At 39.2% G+C, this 19,394-nt stretch overlaps 1 protein-coding gene across 5 annotated transcripts in view; it reads left to right on the forward strand.

The window, feature by feature from the left end:
- The window catches only part of PROX1 (prospero homeobox 1), a 59,366-nt gene extending 41,143 nt beyond the window's left edge, over window positions 1-18,223 (forward strand). For 3 of the 5 annotated variants that reach the window (XM_072409854.1, XM_072409857.1, XM_072409855.1), the window contains one exon: window positions 16,993-18,223. In XM_072409854.1, coding sequence (XP_072265955.1) covers window positions 16,993-17,181 — 189 coding nt within the window. In that variant the 3' untranslated portion in view covers window positions 17,182-18,223. The remainder of the gene's footprint in view (window positions 1-16,992) is intronic. The other 2 variants (XM_072409856.1, XM_072409858.1) reach the window with 1 other exon arrangement.
- The last annotated feature ends 1,171 nt before the right edge of the window (window positions 18,224-19,394 follow it).

Here is a 19,394-nt window from a genome sequence, read left to right on the forward strand (position 1 = left end):
CTAAAATACTACAACAGTAACTAATCCATACCATATACTACACTCTTTAAAAATTACCTAACAGATTGTTGGTGTCATGCAACTTGCTTTAGCAAGTAGTAATGGCCCCATATCTATGCAGGCATTATCAAATAGGAGATTAACAGTTGCAGGGACCCCTATCATCCGTTGAGGAACCCTGGTGGAGAATTGCTCAGCTACAGGGTGGCCACAAGAACAACTGCTCACTAGTCCTTTGCTCTATGCCTCCCTACTTACTGGGCATAGTTTCCAAAGTTCTAGGATGTAAATTCTAAGATGTAAGTTTCAAGGGATGGCAAAAAAAAAACATTCCAGAGATCTCCACAATAACAGATATAAACATCTGACTTTGATATCTTCTACATGAACCTGAGCAAACCATCTCTTCTAATACACATGTGGCGTTGCGTCACTTTGGGTTCATGCTCTTGTTCAGCTGAGGGTGTCTGATCTATGCCTGCTGATTACGGCATTAACCTTCCTCCTTATTCCTACAGCAAGAAATAAAAATCGGCAGCTAATGATGAAATTGGAGACGGATGGTTTTTTAGCAAACGGAGCATTTGCCATATTTAGCCTCGTCCCTTTCCTTGCAGACACAATTTGCTGATCTTTCAACGTGATTAAAGCTGGAGAGGAGGCTGTTTCAGTAAAAATCACCGGCATGCTCTTCAGATGCTTCTTTTACCCCAGCGTGCTTTTCAAACGCACTTGACTTTCACTTCCACTGACGATATAGGTTAAGGACCAGAGATGATTAAGCAGTGAACTTGTCCCGTCATAAACCGTGTCAGTGACTTGCCATTCCCTGTAGTGTGCCCTGCGTCAGGCAGTTAAAAGCAAAGTCACATTTGATGTAGGAGAAGATTTTGGCCTTGTCATTTTAGCGGTAGCCTTATGGCCAATACCCAGCGGTGCTTACTCTGCTAGAATACAATGGCTCCCATTATTCTATGCTGATGACCAAAATTTTATACATTTACATTTTGACACATGGGGAGAAGGTGGGGAGAGGGGATAAGAAATGCAAAATAATTCATTGCTGAATTCTGTTTTACAGCAAATACATAGGGATCTTGTTTGTTTTGTTGATCTTGTAATTGGTTTTTAAGATTTAGGGAAAATGGAAACAGCAGCAGTACTCCCTGAGCTTTCTACAATTTGAGGGTGGTCAGTTAGAAGATCAACACTTAACTATAGTCAGTATAAGTAACACAATTGTAAATATTTATTAAAAAATATAATGTAATTGAGTTCCATGTAGAATTATGGGACATGGTCTATAGATGTGACAGTAGTGATAAATGGAGTCACAATTTTTAATGTGGTTGCAGGACCTAATGTCCTGAAAAACTTTGCATTCAGCATTGTAAAGTGTAGGAATCGTGTGTATTGTACGGGAATCCACTGCAACCAGAAATGATCCTAATTAACTGAGCTCACAGCAATCAAGTAACAACATTTTGCATATCTTTGTAGCTCTTTGCGTGACCTTCTGAATAAATATTAATGTATGTGTGCGTTCGGGGGTCTGTGTTTGTCATTAATACACAACGAGTGTAATCTGCTGTTTTCCAAGCAAGCAACAGGTGTAGGAGCCAGCAAGCTCTGGCCACGTCCATATGTTTTAAGATCTGAAATTCCTCCCAAGACACAATATTGTTTATGCCTAAACTTATGGGCATGCACTTTTAGTTCTGCCTATTATTCCAACAAATCTTATCCTATGGAACACTTAGCAGTTTATTTACCAAAGAAATATAGGCTGTTCACATAGCAAAGTGAAATAATCCCTTGCAAGAAATACTACACTTAGCTTAATATGTGAAATGAAGCCTTGCTGGCTTCAATTTTTCTAATCATGTGCAAGAAAAATCCTGATTTTTTACATTTTCCTTGCATGTGTTTGGATATTCTTTGCAAAATGAATTTTCACCACATTTATGAAGCTAAGTGAATAATCCCTAGCAAGAAGGCAAATCACCTTGGTAAGTGAATAGCCTTCTTTAATTAATTCCACCTGTAGAGCCAAAGTCCAAGTCATCTCTGCCCTGATAGTGGTATTCTCTTCTATTCAATAATTCTATTTATCTCTCATCGCTACCTTATTGTTCCCCTGACGTTCACCGATCACCGTAAGGGACCACGCAGTGCGGTTTGTCCTCTTTGTTTTAACGTCAGTCATTACGCTTGTGTCTTTCTCTTGTCATCCCTCTTTATTTCACATCATCGGCTCCATCCGAAAGCCCTGTGAGATCCACTTTAAACCTCCTTACTCAACGTCTATTAGTTCTACCATATCGTGACCTTTTTTCAACATCCTTAAAGAAAAAGATACAGTGTAACATTGCTTTACTTTCCTTATTGTCCTTTGTTGAGCCGAACAAAGCCTTTTCCACAGTGGCTATAGCCCATAATTATACAGCTTTCAATAGCAGTGTCTTGGCACATATCAAAGTTCAGAGGAGCCTTTGGAATAAAAAAGATGTTTTGTGGCAGCCTAGGGAGGGTCTCATCTTTCCTTCAGAAAATAGTTCAAGGCTCTTCTGTCAAGCTTCCCTACTTAGAGCTTTCTCTCCTCCTGCTTCATAAAGTTTAAAGGGGATTCAGTGGAGTCCTGTGATCTCTTTCCTTTGAAAGATTGTGCACAGAGCAGGCCTTTGACTTCAAGAGTTCACAGATTCCATGTCTTTAGGTATCATATGTCTGACCTTATCAGTTACTCCATTTAATGTAGGAGAAAAAGTCCCAGCGCTTTGTGTCGCTCTGTTTTGCATCTGTGAAATGATTTGGTGAAAGGAGTGTCCTTTTTAATACGCCATTTCTGGCTGTAACCTACCCTGTGGATCTTTTGGAGGGAGGGAGAGAAAAAGTGCGGTCTTGTGTCTTGTCTACGGATGATTTCACAGGCAGAATACAATTATGCAATAACAGAACCCCATACAAAACAAACTTCTTTTTTTTTCTTGCACTCCGTCTTCCCACCTCTATTTGATACTTCGCCTGCTACGGCTATTGCTTCTCCCCTCCTGCGCAGACAACCGCCAACGCATCGTGCCTGGGCAGCAGTAGGCTTTCCCTTGCTGTGACCTACCCTTAAGGCCCTGGTAATTAATTGTCCTTTGGAGATGAGGAAAGTTCAAAGGCAGTATGCACGGGTGATGCTCATTGTCTGACAATCACATCCCCTTCATTGCACATAAAGGTTATCAATAGGCCTAGCATGGGCCTATTTCTCACAGCTGCTAATGATTAATATGGCTTTCAGGGCAGAAATCAATTTGATTCTCCAGTTCTGTATAGGAAGGGGAGGAAGGGGGAGTCACTTTTAACACGCTTGACAATTGTTGATGCTGAGTGTTTTGACTGATCGGGGTTCTTTAAATTCAGAGGCCATGAAATACTTTTTTTAAAAAAAAAATAAATACTCATGAAGAATAATTGTTCTAATCTAGGCATTCAGATCTTGAAATTGTTATTTGCATAGTAGAGTATATAGGTCTACTAAATGCCTAAAGGGTTGTAAGGTAAATCTAGATTTTTGGTAAATGGGTAAGGAATCTTGTAGCAACTAATCAGATTCTTTTTTTTTGCTATTAAATTCTTTAAGTATAACAATTGGTTATTTAGGCTGAAGCTTCTTTTTATAATGATTTTTATGCATCAATGAGTTGTGCTGGATGTGGAGACTTGATTTTGTTGACCATGTGTTAAAATACACATTGGTGGGTGCCATTGCTGATCCCCTTGTGAAGATAATATCTATTTTGATTTAAAAGGTTTGGAATCACTGACCTGGAACAAGCATGTATCCATGAAAAGAGTTAAGTCAGAGCATTTTGCTTGCCTGTTCCTTGTGGAGGATCCAAAATATTGAAACATCAAGTCTAACATGACAGCCAAGACACTAGCGTTTTCAGAAGAAGAAATAGCAATGGCAGCCTCCATGTTTCTTGAAAGACTTCCTTTAAATAAGCTGAGGCATGGACACATGAGGTCTCCTTGGTGTACTCAACTGGTCAGATGGATATTCATCTTTGCCTTCTAGGTACCCAAACTGTGCTGATCAATGATAAAGCCAAAAAAATAAGATGCAACACAGACTTTAACCATACTAAGTTCTCTGCTGGATAATTTCCCACTCCCTTATTTTCTCAGTTATACGGAACAAGCAAACTCCCCCACCTGGTAGAGGTTCCAAACTTTCCAAAAGGTTTTGCCTGCAGCTAGGCTTTAACTGGGTTAAAAAGACATGGCAGTCAATTCCATATCCCGCAATAGTTTTGAGGAGGACAGAACAATCCCCCTCGAGCAACTGTGAACAATTTTGCCATTCAAAAATTTCCCTGACACCACAAGGCAGTCGGATCAATTCTCTGAATTGATTTTTTTACTTGACTGTATTTGCAGTGAAGGGTGATTTCCTAAATGGAGGGGAAAGGGCAAAATGTATTGATAAGTCATAGGAGAATTTTTAGCATACCAAGGCTTAGCAATATGGGATGTAGAAGTAGCAAACACTATCAAGCCTAAAGTCCTGACCCCAACTCAATAATTCCTTTCTTTTTCCCCTTTGCTGTCATGAAAGTTTATATTAATCCACTAAAAAGTGTAAAAAATATATAAACATTACAAAATATGTGAACCGTTAGGGTTTATATTTGGATGCCACCACCGGCTGTGCACCATCGTAAGTCCAAAGTCATTATGAATTTCTCTTGGAGGTTGATTGAGCCTAAACAACAACAAAAAAGTCAAAGCTAAAGTTCCAGCTTTGTACGTTCTCTATTAATATGATTTTTCTTAGAAAAACAAAGACAAGAGCTGTACATGTTACTACATGGCTCATAAAAAATCGGGTATCCAAACCTACCAGCCAGTGCTGGATTCAATAGTCAAAAATAAAAATCCTTTTTATGTAAAACAACTCTTGTATATATATTTTAAATATATTTAGCTGGTTGTTTGAATTTCAACTTAACACACTCTAAATCATACTATCTATAGAAACTTCAGGTTTTAAGCACATCAGGTATAACGCACATGCACCGGTGAAGTTGAGATCTCTGTCGGCTGCTTGACTGATGTGCTGAGCAATTTGACCTCTCGGTCGTCGGTGTCACTCTCCTGCAAGAGACTGAAAGGTGTTAAATAACTCGGGAAAACTGTCCATAAGCCAGAGAGATCAGCAATGAGAAGCACCAATGGTTCTTTATTAAACAACAAAACCATGCAAACTTGTGATTTCTAAACACCAAACATGACAACCGTTCACCCAACAGGTTCCCTTTACTTAAGGAAAAAGTGCAGGTTGTATGGTAGGTAGACACAGCTCACACAGCCATGCAAAAAGAAAAAAGTCTCATCAAAAATTAAAGGCCATCCTATGAATCTTTAATTGGAAGCAATGAAAAGGGACACAGGCACAGCCAAGTGTTTTGTTTTCTGACTCTCTTCAGGGTTGCTCGCTATTGTCTTTTTCACTTTCTCAAGCCGACGTTCACTTTAAAAACTGACATAAGTCACTTCTGAAACAGACAGGCAGCTGCCTGAACGCAAACACCTAACGTATTCAGTGAAAGGCGCTGTCAGGTGACGGGGGCCTCTTAGCACTTTCCAGACCCGTCGCTTATTTTCATCACAACAAAAACCATGCTTCCTGCAGGCGATGTTTTAATCTTCCAGCAGGGCCTCTCACTTAGAAATTAACAATATAAACAAATGCACTTACAAAGCCGGAGTTGGATAAGGACCAAGCGCCAAGGAGACCGCCGTTCTACTAATGACCTGAATGGCAAACTATTACAGAGATGGATATTTTATAAACTCCTGAGATACGGGCTACATATGGTCATCTGTTTCCGCAATAATGGAAGGGGGAAAATATTTATTTATATAAACACAGTGTAGGTTAAAAAACACATTTTAGAAACTGATCCTGACTGCTGATATTTCTTTTGGCAAATACTTTTTCTTCTCCCTTGTTGCATCTTCTCCTGCAGCTTCTTTGTAGTTATATCCAGTCTACATGCACTCCAAGGCAATTCCCAAGGCATGTTTTCTGATCAGTAGATCATGTCTATGAAAAATCTGTTGGGACTGTCATTTTAATTCTTAGGTTACATGCATACATCAGCTGCATGGAGTTTGCATGTTCTCCCTGTTTTTGGCTGGGTTTCCTCCGGGTACTTCAGTTTCCTCCCACATTCCAAATACATGCAGTTAAGTTTATTAGCTTCCCCTCAAGTTGACCTTAGGTTACGTTAATAAAATTTGACTATGATAGGGACATTAGATAGTTTGCCCCATTTACTATGGTACTGCGTAATATGTAGGTGCAATATAAATATTGGTTAATAATAATAATAGTCACCTAATACAGTTGTGCTTCTTTCTGGTGAAAATACGATATCTGTACAGTGGTCCCCCAATGTCAGAAGACTTATTATCAGGAATAACCGCTGTTCACTACTATAGAGGAGAGTACAGTGGAGTGCCGCTCGCTCGTCATTTCCCCCTCCATGTAAATACTGTATATAGGAAACCTGTATACTTTTAAACAATGGAAATACATTTTCAAATGGCATTAGCCTAGTATTGAGAACATGAAATTTATCAATTTGGTTTACTTTGGGATGTTTGCAAAAGGGGCCCACTGTGTACTTTTGAGTTTTTCCCAACCACCAGAAATGGTCAGTATAAAATTATACAAGCAGCGTCATGTTGGAGTGACAACAATTAAATTGCTTCCCTAGTGTTGCAAAACTTGGATGGACCTGGATAGATCTTCTAGATCTAATTTAATTTTCAGATTGTCTTACAATTTTAATTCAAAAACAAAATTGGTTAGAAAAGTTAAAATTTAATCATATTTTACAGAAACTTGCTAGCCAGTAAAAGCATTTACCTGGATCTTTAGTTGTAGAAGCAGGAAGATGAAGGAAAGTATCTTCAACAATCCTGTAGTATCAAGGTTAAAGACCTCAAGCTCCTTCCATGGAGCGAAGAGCGAGCACGTCAGCAGCAAATTTACAGGATGCTTCCCTTTTTATCCCATTGGGATCCTGATCACCTAAACAGCTGTCAGCCATTGATGTTTTAGGAAAATAGGACAAGAAATGATTATTTTAGGACTACCTATGCTGAAAGTACAAAATACAATCTAATATTCATCTTAATTGTGTCAAAAACGATTGTAGATATGCACAATTGGAGAAAGAGATGTAAAATTTGGAGAACTGATTTGGAATAGATGATTTGGATTTGGAGAAAGTTGCCATGTATCACAAAGTCAGACGAATATATCAATATCGCTTTGTGATTTTACAGCATTTGTGTGCTCATTTTATTACATCAAAATTATTCCTTAAAGCTCCACCAACAATATTTTTTTAAAAACTGCTAAACAGAACGATTAAATTTGCAACATTGTTGCTTCCAGCAACCAATCAGATGCAAGAATTCAGTTTCTAGCTGTCACTTTACTTTTCCTTAAGCAAGTATTTGATTTGTTGCTGGTGACAACACAGAATCTTAATTTTCAGTCTGTTAGCATGATTCTTTTTGCTTTGTATTAGCCAATTTATTTAAGTTTTGGCATTGCTTTCCTTGTTTATAGAACAAATAAGAAATCGTGATTCTCCTCTCGCAGTACATGCATGAAGGACGTTAAAGACTCGTATTTATTTTCCCCTATTTCACCTTGTGTACAGTCTGGTCTGTGACACCGATGGTGATTATGTCATTATTTTACTCTGGGGGTCTTTGGCTCATCTGCGCCACTGATGTACATCTTCTTTGTTACGCTGGCATACGTCCCGTATCGCCAATGCTTCATTAGCCTTAGTGACTGCCTCCTTGCCAGACAAGAATGCCCAAATCTGAGCTCCTTTTGTGCCTGCTTGTTCATTTAGTCATCTTTGCATTTCTTGTGCTTTTTTATCTCCTTGAATTTCTAAAGAGCAGATGTCTGCATGCCTCCCTCTCTCCCGTATCTCCCGAGTCACATAGGGAGAAGAAAATGACTCTTTAACCCCTGTGGGACCGCACTGACCGAAAATGACCTTTAGCCTGGATCTTACCCCTTGCCGGCTTAAAAGAAGATAAAAAAATAGCTTGTTAATTTGTCATATTTTATACCAGCATAGTTACTAACATATTTATACTTTTCAGGAGAATCGTATGGCTCAGCGATGTTTTTCATCCAATTTTTATAGCATTGAAGTAAATAGGTTACAGCTTCCAAACTCTACAGGGAAGAATATAACATTAAAACAAACTAAACCCAAAATCTTTTCACCCCAGAGGAACCCTTAAATTTATTTGGGGAACCCCTGCTGATACCAACTTGTTGGTTGTCACTTGGAAAAATTCTCCCCTTATGTTGAAAGAACGATCCCCGTTACAATGGTTTTCTGAATGCCACCTTTAAAAAAAGCTAAAATGATTTCTGCTGACCCTGCAGAGGTTTAGGTTCAAGGTGCAGGGACCACAAAATCGGAGGTTGGTTATCCACAACTTAAAGCGTTCCTAAACTCAGAATTTTCACTTTACATAAAAGGAGTAGATAACCTTTTTATGTAAGGGAAAATTCTGGTGTTTTTTTTTTATTTTGGGTGCAACATCCCTTTTTTCACACATGCGCAGTGAGATCGGCAAATTTTTTTCATCTTAAGTCACCCAATCTCGTGCCTGGTTTGGGTGACGTAGGATGAGGAACCTGGAAGAAAAGACGAAAATAGCGGGACCAGAGCGCCGGCCCTGGGGGGATGCTGGGACAACGCGGTACTAGATGTAAGACACCCCCAGATCGATGGGTCTTCCCTGAGGGATTGATGGAAGAGTATTTTTTTTTTTTTTTTGGCAGTTTTTAGTTTAGTTCCTCTTTAAGGAACCCCTAGGAATCTCTGAAGGAACCTTAGGATTCTACGGAACCCTGGTTGAGAATGGCTGCCCTAAATAAATAAAGGGGTCTATTTATAAAGCAGCGAATCAGACATTCCCCAAAGTGAGTGAGAGGCCAAAGTTTTTTCAGGGCATTGTGTAGAGTGGACATTTCACATGTTTTTATTGTTTATTATAATGCTTTAATTCACCTTTTGAAATCCTTTAGTCACTTCAGTCCACATGCACTTTTTCCAGTGATGCTCCAAAACATTGCACCCTAGACTGGCTTTCTGATGGTGATAACTGTAGGCCAATGTGGGTCAGACTGGTGGCTTGTAGTCTTTATCAGTCAGTGACAATACAAGTGCACAATTAGGAGACAGTTGTCACTCATTAGAGGAAGTGTTCAAACCTTTATGGCAGGATCACCAGCTTTCATTTCAAGCTGCAGATATAAAGACTGAACATTGGACCCTTTGGTGGGACTGAAGATCCTCAACAGACTTTATTTCTAGGCACTGTTTGTCGCTCCAAAAAACATGTTCTGCAATGTAATTCTTTATCTTCTGTTTGGCTCCAAGCAGGGGGTCTCGCCACCATTTCACAATTAGGGATTTTTTGCCAAAAAAAAGAAAAAAAAACCTCCCCAAAACACATCTTATCTTTCTGAAGTTTGTTTGCCCAGCTTTGTAGTGAATGTAAGCAAAACATGTGAAGGCCACATAGCTTTCAAACCTTGGTTGCAACACGCTGACCCCTGTAGAAACCGACTTTATCTGGAAGAGAAAAGTCAGTTCTGTTTGACAAAGTGGCTCCCTGGCTAGTGTTTATCTAGAAGCTGAAATCCAGCTCGCGCTCTATTGATTTTGTTAAATTAATGTCCGAAAGAATGCTACTGAATTTGGAAAACAGCGGTTAATTGTGTATGGAGGCTTTGTGAGTGTTGTCCCATAGGAAAATAAGAAATAATATTGCTCAAAGCTGAATTCTGGAATGAAGCTTGTGAGAGTTCCAATTCTCCATCTTCCCATGTGCAGTTCATTTCTATTTTGGATGTCAAATGCCTCAGTGAGGAGGAAAGTTGTCTTTTTATGCCTGCAATGGCACCAAAAGCCACACCATTCATGTCCTGAGGTTGGGCAACACAAAAGGGGGTCCCTTGGGATGCCGCATGTCATATTTGTGACCACATGTCAGGATTAGCATTTTTGGGCAATGGGCCCTTATGGGCAGGCAAAGTCAATCTGACCGGATCGACTTCCCCAAAAGGCAATCCTAAAAGGATGTCCAAGCTCAAGGCCGCCATCAGCAGGGGACAAGGGGTACTTCTGTACCAGCCCCAATCAAAAAAACTTGACTTTTGCAATGCTGAAACTTTTGGACATAGGGGAGATGGACCAAAGAAGCTTACCTAGCATAGGGCCCAGAAATTTCGGATGGGGATCCTGCTAAGGGCTGATTACATAAATACAACCCCTGAGATTAAACATTAGGTAACAGAAGCAGAAAGCATTGGTGATGAACATATAAGATTATATAGATTTCAGCAGCCAGTGGGCAATTTGCATTTAGTGACTCAACACCGTAAAATACAGCTGTGGTCAGAGAATGTCAGTTGCTTTGCTGTCGTGCTGATGCTTTGGCTTCAACGATTATGTTGCTCCTCATACTTGTTTGAGTCATTTCTATCAGCATGAAATCTTAACATAAAAAATTACCAAAATCCAATTCTTTCCTATCAGTGAAACACAAAGAAACCTACACAGAAATCGGTGGACGTTCTGTAGTCTTATAGGAAGGTGGAAATCCTAGGGGAGGCTTTAGGGGTTGTTTAAAAAGCTGACATTTACTGGTGGAGAATCTATTACTGCCACTGAAACACATGGACCTGGAAGATTCCCCACCAAGGAATGTTTCTGAGAATCAAGATTCATTGCTGAGTATAAATGGACCCCCAAGGTGTGCTTATTCTTTGCACAATTATGTTTATCCATGTTCTACTTTTAGGATAGATGTTATACCTTATTATTTTTTTAGTATATTTTAAAAGTGACCTCTCACCTCTTTAATAGACCAGCCAGATCCAAGTTATGTCCAAGTGAAGACAACATATGCCAATGTGTCAGGAGATAAATTTCTCCTCCATCAATATTGACAGGACAAACAACAGGAGGTAGCAGAGTTTGCTCAGAGAAATCATGTGCACACAAGGGTGAATGAATCCTCGGTAAAGTACTTGAACTGTTTGTCTTCTTTTTCTCAGGTATCATATGAACGCAATTCTGTTTTTTCCCTTTTCACCTTTGATATTTGGGTTTCTTTAGGAAAACGAAATTTGATGTGCGCAGTAGACTCTGAACCTGTTAAAGGGCACGGAACCTGAGAAAAAAAAGATTCAAAAACATGGATGGAATAGTTTGTTCTTTTACCTGTAGTGAACTTGGAAAAATTTAAAGTTTAATTACTAAATCTCCCAACAGTGCCAATTTAATGGAGTTTTTCCAACTTTGGATTTCTGAAAGAATCAGGGTTGTCCACACTGGGCATAGTGCAAATGAGGTCCTATTAGGGCAGAGCGAAAGTGTACCCACCCAGTAAACAAGTGGCTCCCAAATGTTTCCATTTCATTATCACAGCAGACTTAAGGCTTTGGAATTTAATTATAAAGCACCACTGGGGTGAAACAAATACATTAAAAATATTAGGACCTAGCAACAGTTTTGGGTGGTTGCAGACCTGCGGTGCACCGCAGCAGGCTGCTCGACCACGATGAGCCACAGTGGTCTGCTTAACCGTGGCAAGCTGCGGGGGTCTGCGCAACTGCAATCCAAGCCTCTCCTGTTCAAGTAAATAGGAATAGTTGGGATTCTTTTTCTGCTATGGCTGCAGTGTAGTTTGAAAAAGCAACTGTAGTTTGAAAATGTCACATCCAGAATGCGCTGTTGAGGTCTGAAGATCTGCACCGTGGCTGCAGCTGCATGCATATCTCTCATGGCTGTATGCTGCCAGCCAGGAGCTCCCAGCACTGAAGTTTGACACTGTGGGTCTGAAATTCTATTCTATTCTATATATTCTGGCGACTTGAAAACAAAATAAATACATAAAATGTTCATATTAATTAACAGATAAAATAAATAAATTATAAAATTTCTGTTCCATATCAATTTTGGGCAACAGGCTACAGCTCTTGGGTGGCCAAAGGTCAAATACAGGCAGAAAAGAATGCCCCAGTCCAGCCAAAATATCTATTTTTTTATTTTGCATAGATCAGGGAAGGGTTAGAACGTTTGCTGGTGTGTATTGTAGTCTGTACTCATATTGGAGGGATGAAGTTTGATATTATTATTATTATTACATAGTATTTATATAGCACCATCATATTATGCAGCGCTGTACAAAGTCCATACTCATGTCACTAGCTGTCCCTCAAAAAGCTCACAATCTAATGTCCCTGCCATAGTCATATGTCATCAATGAAGTTTAAGCCAATAACCTCATTGCATGTTTTTAGAATGTAGGAGGAGTCCCCCGCAAACAGGGGGAGAACCTGCAAACTCCATGCAGATAGTTTTCTGGCTGAGATTGGAACCTAGAACCCAGCGCTGCAAAGACCAGAGTGCTAACCACTGAGCCACCAGTCTGCCCACATATTGATATGACAAGAGACTTTGTAAAGCTTTGCGTAATATGTTGGCCCTAAGAAATAATAATAATCAAATAATCACCTGGGCAGTTCCCTAATGAAGTCTGCGTTGCTGAACCAAATTTTCTATCCTTGTCCTTTTTCTAACTTTTCCAATATCTGACCCAAAAATCAATTTAAATCCCTAAATATATCCTGGTATCCCTTGCTCTCCATACTTTTCTCACGCTCTTTAAATACAGTTGCTTCAACATTAGCACAGTGGGTGATCTCCCACCGACAACCTGTGATCTAAAAAAAAAAGTAAAAAAATGTAAATGAGAAAAATGAACATATTATAATCAATTACAAAAGAGGCTACAAGGGCCCCAGACGGCTGACTCCCCCGGCCATAAGCTGTCCGAGGAGAGCAAAGTGAATTTTTTTTTGGGTGAATCAGGGCTGTAAAAACCCCATCTGAAATATTCATGGAGAATTGTCTGAGAAGCAGTTTGTGTTTTATTTACTGCACAGGAGAATGGCCTCAGTGGATTAGTTCTACAATACCCGGAACAAAAGAGCGACAGCTGATCCATGTGATGTTAGGAGGTGACAAAACAGTTAAAGTATGCTGCTGGCTACAGGCAAGCAGTCAGCAGATGCAGACAAAAGGATTTGTGACAAGAATAACTCTCTCTCCAAGCCGAGCAGTCAAGAGTATCCAAAATACCAATACCCTTTTCTCCTTGACATTGTCTTCTCCTTACTGTCAGCACTGCATTGGCCTTTTATAGTAAAGAGACCGATAACTCACGGTTTACAGCAAACGGCGGCTCAATGCCTCACCGGACACTCCGGTTCTATCCCCTTTAGGTCCAGTCTGTCCATTAAAGAGGAACTCCAGGGGGACAAACTATTTTAAAAATAATGAGATTTATTGACAGAAGGAGTTTTAAATTTGTAACCTAAAATAGGAAAATATCACCTTGTAAGGGGTTTTTTATATTGTGGTGAAAAGTCACTTAGCAAAGAATACACAATCACAAAAAAAGAAATATATATATATATATATATATATATAAAATATACAGCATGTTAGGTCCAGTAACACATTTCAGATTTAATTTCATCCAACAATAAATTTCAGCACAGTATGGTGTTCTTCTATGGTAAGGCCATTAGATTGTAAGCTCTTCAGGGGAGGGGCTGATAGCAATGATAAAAATACCCTTTTACAAATACGCCTTAATACGATAGAATAAACACTAACGAAGGGTTAAAATTCGGCTTTTATAAATTGGGTCCTCCTCGACCGGTGAGGAGACAACGCATGGGGCTGGTGGATCTTAGAGATAATACCCAGTCCACCCCAGACAATGGCCACGTTATTCGATCATACCAAAGTGTGGGCAGCGGACTGCAAACAAGCCGGCGTTGGTTTTACAAGTGTTCAGAAAAGCGCTGGGGCTTCTTTGGAAAACAGGAGAGGCCGCCTTCCGTTTAACCTTTTGTAATTCCCTGTCTATTCTCTGTGACATTCATTCCGCTGCCAAGAGCGTTTGGCAAGACTGGGGCAGTGCACGCGTTTCAGTGACCGCTAACCTTGGTATGTCCTGACACTTATGATGAGTATCTGCAGGACACAGAAGGCAGCCAGGCTGCTATGTCAGGCTTTTATTATGGACTGCAGATGCTGGGGACAGTCAGTTTAATAAAACAAATCAGCCTTGAAGGTAAGGCAATGGGGAAGGAGGAGGAGGAAAGAGAGGAATCTTACACTGCTTGACTACAACAATGCAACAGGAAGGAATTAAAGGACCACTAAAGGGAAAATATTATATTCGGGTAACCGTACCGGGTTATTATCTGTGATAGCGGAAGTCAGAATATGAATTAATTTGTATTTGAAATGTTTTTATTTAAATATCTCTCCACATTTGCATGATGACCAAGCTGTCCATCAAATGAGTTAAAGGGCTGAGCCAAACCATTATAGGGGGGGACAGGGGGAGCTTACACTGGTCTGGTATTATTCATGTGATTAAATATTTAAAAAGTGGTAAAGTTAAATTGTAAGGTGTAGCTTAGGTCCATCCAAGAATACATTGTCCACAGAGTTATCACATTTCTGTGTGAGGTTGTAGCAAAAGCTTTGTCACCCTATTGAACTCTATTGGAGGCGACTTTAGGAAAATTGCTGTGTTAGACCTAGTTTTGTCATCCAAATTGCTCATTCTGATTGTGCTGCACACTGTGAGTTTCTCGTAGTGTGTGTTAGAAGCTGCAGCAAGTCATATAGAACCCTCAAATACTGGCTGGATGACATCTATTGGTATTTAGGCCTTGGCTCTCCAGTCCCATAGTTCCTGGCCCTGACATTTATTAGAACTTCATTCATGGAGGCTCAACATCACCTGTGGGCTATGTACAGCACAATGCCAACCTCTCATTAGCCATAATTTGCCGGCATTCCAGACAAATCTACACAAAAACCATGTAAGGGTGGCACAAAAATAAAATTTATGTAATAATAAAAAGAGGGTTATTTAATAATTTCACTACCATGTCAATAAAGGGGGAATGTGAGTAAAGAAGGAAACACCAAAGATTAAACTTCAGTTTAGCCAGGACAATATCAACGGGGCAATATCAATATCTATAGGACAAATGAGCAGGAGGAACCCAAGACCAGAGTTAAGCTTTAACCAGACGATCCATCCCCACTAGCTAGACTGAAGTAGGGCAGAAGAACATAGCAAGTGTTGAGTAATGGGCCGGGTTTTTAGACCTGGCGTATGTCCAAAGCTCAGACATGGCTATGACTGGTACACTTTTGACCAGCTTTAGCTCAGCTCTGCAAACTTCATACAACCCTCATCAAGTAGATCTTTGAGTTCCGCAAAAGTCTCCGCACTCCTTTTTGCTCATTAACCGCCTAAAGTTTTTATACCAAGTTGCAAAATAAAGCTGAAATGGCAGAACGCAGCTCATTTCTCCGACCACAGCCGCCCTCCGGAGTCTTTTAATTTATAGCCACTTGTTTAGGGAGTCCCACAGACCTGCACTGAACATTAGCTGTAAGCAAGCCTGAATGTTAAATATTCATATATAATGGCCGGTCACGATATGTCCCTCAACAGTAATAATGTTTTTTAAAGTGTTATTCTTCAAGACTTTATTCCTTGCATAAAAAAACCTGTATGTATCCTATTCTCATAAAACCACTAGAAATGAAGCTGAAATTTTGTAAAAATTTGGGGAAATGTAATTTTGGTAAAATACTCGAAAGTTAATGATCAAGGGATAAGGGGTTATTGGTAAAGGTGTTTTTTCAATGTTCAATTGGTTCTAAATGACTCCTGAGGGTTACAGAGCTAGTTTTTGGGCCAGTTTTGCCCGTTATTAGTCTCGTTGTACTTTTTTTCATGGAAGGTAATAATCAGACAGCAAAAAGGGGGGGAAATCAAAGTATACAACATAAGCTACCCTACATATGCCTCCAAAAATAAAAGCATCCACTAAATAAGGAGAAACAGGAGTACATGTTCAAAGCATATTCACCTAAGCTTCAAATGTTGCCAATTTCTATAAATTTGCAATTTCTAATTTTGTGCAAATAAATGTTGCCCATGCTTTGAATTTTGCCCAAGAAGCTCAAAAGGCAAAAGGTTAGCCAGATATCCAGCATGGCCATCTGAAGGGAAGGCAAGGTGCTGGAACCTGGAACTTTTCTCAAAAGGGACCGCCAATTATCAGAATAAAACCAAACTCATAATTGGATAATACAAAAATAAAACTCCATAAATATAATTTTTCCATCAGTCATGCTTAGCTCCATTTAGAAATATAAGCTTCAAAAAGCCTCAAAACCCAGTTTTAAGGATAGCTCTTGTTCTTATAGATAAAACTGACACAAACCCATTATGTGGGGTTTATTGGCCATTATTGGTCAACGTTTCGCTAAGTTGATCACTTTTGATGTCCACAATTGTGTTGCCTTAAATTTAAAAAAAACAAGTATGTATCACAAAGCTGACGACTGCTGAAATTTATATCAATATGTCATTATTTGATTCATTCAATCTTTTTAGCCTGTAAAGACCCTGTGCATTATGAAGAGCACAGATGACCTCGGTCAGCCATGTTGTTCAAGGCCTTAGCAGGCGGCTGTAGACAATGACAGTAGTAAATTCCTGCCAAGATCTCCAGCCTTCGCCAGCTTAAGTTCCTTCCCTATTCTCTTACAAAGATGGCCATTTGTCATTAAAATTTGCCTATAAATAGCCTCCTTTAAAACGCAGATGACAATAGCTGCGTCTGCCATAATTAGAACGTGCAGGTGTCTGCTAAGCCTTCTCCTTGCTAGGAAGAACGCTCTCAATCTTCCCCCCACCCTCCTCCCTTTGAAGACTCAGGGACTTGAAACTAAAAACTTTATTAATGCCATTGTCTCCTTGTATCAGCAGGTTCCGGAGAGATTCCTGGAAGTGGCTCAGATCACATTACGAGAGTTTTTCAATGCCATTATCGCAGGCAAAGACGTTGATCCCTCCTGGAAGAAGGCCATCTACAAGGTCATCTGCAAACTGGACAGCGAAGTCCCTGAAATCTTTCGCTCCCCAAACTGCCTCCAGGAGCTTCTCCACGAATAAGAAAAAAAATTCCATGGCTGGTTCTGAATGTACAAAAGTGACTTTGTACCCCCCCACCGCCACTCTTCTCTATTCCTTAGAAGGCCCCCCATTTCAGCGTGTGTGTGAGTGATTTAAAGCTGTGCATCTGCAATACCCCGACCTATAAACTCTGTATTGAATTTTATTTATATTCTTTATTAATAATAAGCTTTGGGCTGTTATACATCACCCCCCTTCACTCAACAATTTATCCAGCTCCCTGTTATGGAGATGTATATAGCATTTTAGGGCATTTTTAGATGTGAAAGATTATGTTATATGTTGGAGACGTGAAAGATTATGTTATATGTACGAGCTGTTATTTTTGTCTGTTTGTGGTTTCCAAATTTGCTTTTACTTCAGATTTTTTTATTCTTTGAAAAACAGCCAGTATGGCAATTTAATGGCGAAGGTCATGTTAAAGTGTACCTGTCATTCACACACTATGTGAAGGTTGATTTTGTAGTAGGAAATATTTTGTTTTATAATGCACTAAGCGCAATCATTGAGGTTCCTAACATTTCGTGCCTCCATGTATATGACAGCAGACGTTCTTAGAGAACATATGGAGGCCAAATTCATAAGTCAGGTCATACAGGGGTGATTTAAGGTAACTCTAATGCTAACCATATGCTATGGGATTTTTTCCATTGATTAGAAAATTGTTCTTCAAACCTAATCAAAGATCAATCAAAAAAGCAAATACCTTGAAGTCATTTCCCATTAATATTTGGGTAAAATGTCAATTTGAAAATTGATCAGGTAAGGTTCTTTTTCTTTCATCATCTTTCTGATCAATTATCAAAATGTAAATGGACCATCGAATACCTTTAGTCCATTGCAAATAATCAACTTATATACTGATCATATAATCTATAAAAAATAATTTCATGTAAATCACATAGTGTATGCCTAGCATTAGCATTCAGCAAGATTTCATATATATGTATTATATATATAATGTATATTGATCCATATGTGTATATATATTTATATATATATATATATATATATATATATGTTTTCCCGAGAGACATAACCCCGTGTACAGTTCATATGAATCTCACATGAAAATAGTACACCTTGTACATGATATGGGAAACGCTTTGTTTTCTTCCCCATGTTGTCGGGGGGGTCAATATTATGTTTTATATTTGGTGTACCTCTCAAAAATTTTATGACGGTTGGAGGCACTATAACTGCACAAAAAACACTAACCAACCCTTCGAGTGCCTGCAGGGTTGGACCACTGTGAACAGAGTTGTAGTTGAACAACCTCAGCACTGGAAGTCAAAGAACTTGATATTTTGCTGCTATCCATTATATTTAATGATGGGTTACAAAAAAACAAAAATTGTCCTTTTATTTGTGTATAGGGGAGTTCTTATACATATTGGCCTTTTTTCAAGAACAGCAGTCATTAAACTACAGCGACCAATCAGAAATTACTTTTATTGCACTGAGAGTCCTTAGCTGCTGAATGATGATTTCTGTTTGATTGCAATGGATTGCGCTTACTTATTATTGGTAAATAAGGTATAGACTGACAAAGGTTATTGATTCAAACATTTTGGGTCCCTGAAACCGGCTGGCTTAGGTCTAAGGGGCTTTGCATTTGTTAGTATAATATATATTAGTTTAAATAGACTTAAAAGGCCAGTATTAAAAAAAAAAAACAGTGGTCCCCTTTATATAAAAATTGGATTATTTCCTAAAAAAAATGGTGCAAGCTTGACTAGCCTATCGGCAATTGGAGTCTATTTTGTGCTACTACTTTATTCTCCTAAAAGCTGATCTGTGATTGGCTGCCTTGGTAACACTACATATTTTTATTTTACTGTACAGCGTTTTCATGTCATTTACTACTGAGTGTGCTACTGTGCTGAATTACCTCTACTTCACTTTGTATTATCAGGAATCCGTTGTCCCATCAAGTAGTTTGCTGATGACCAGCAACGGAAGGGGCATTTTTTTTTGTGGCATTGGAATTTATTGAGTGTGTTGATGTTGTTGGTTCTTAGAGAAATGTTGTTTTGGCATGAACAATTGTATGACAGCAAAATGGCCGACATGTCAACTATGTTGTATGAGGGTCCAGTCTTTGTAGCCAGAATTTGTAGTTTTGTATATATGGGTTATTGTAGAGTATGACTTAAAGGGTCAGTAAAAAGTATTTTGGTGCTCTTGATTCA

The sequence above is a fragment of the Pyxicephalus adspersus genome, chromosome 4 (assembly GCF_032062135.1).
Source record: "Pyxicephalus adspersus chromosome 4, UCB_Pads_2.0, whole genome shotgun sequence".
NCBI lineage: Eukaryota > Metazoa > Chordata > Amphibia > Anura > Pyxicephalidae > Pyxicephalus > Pyxicephalus adspersus.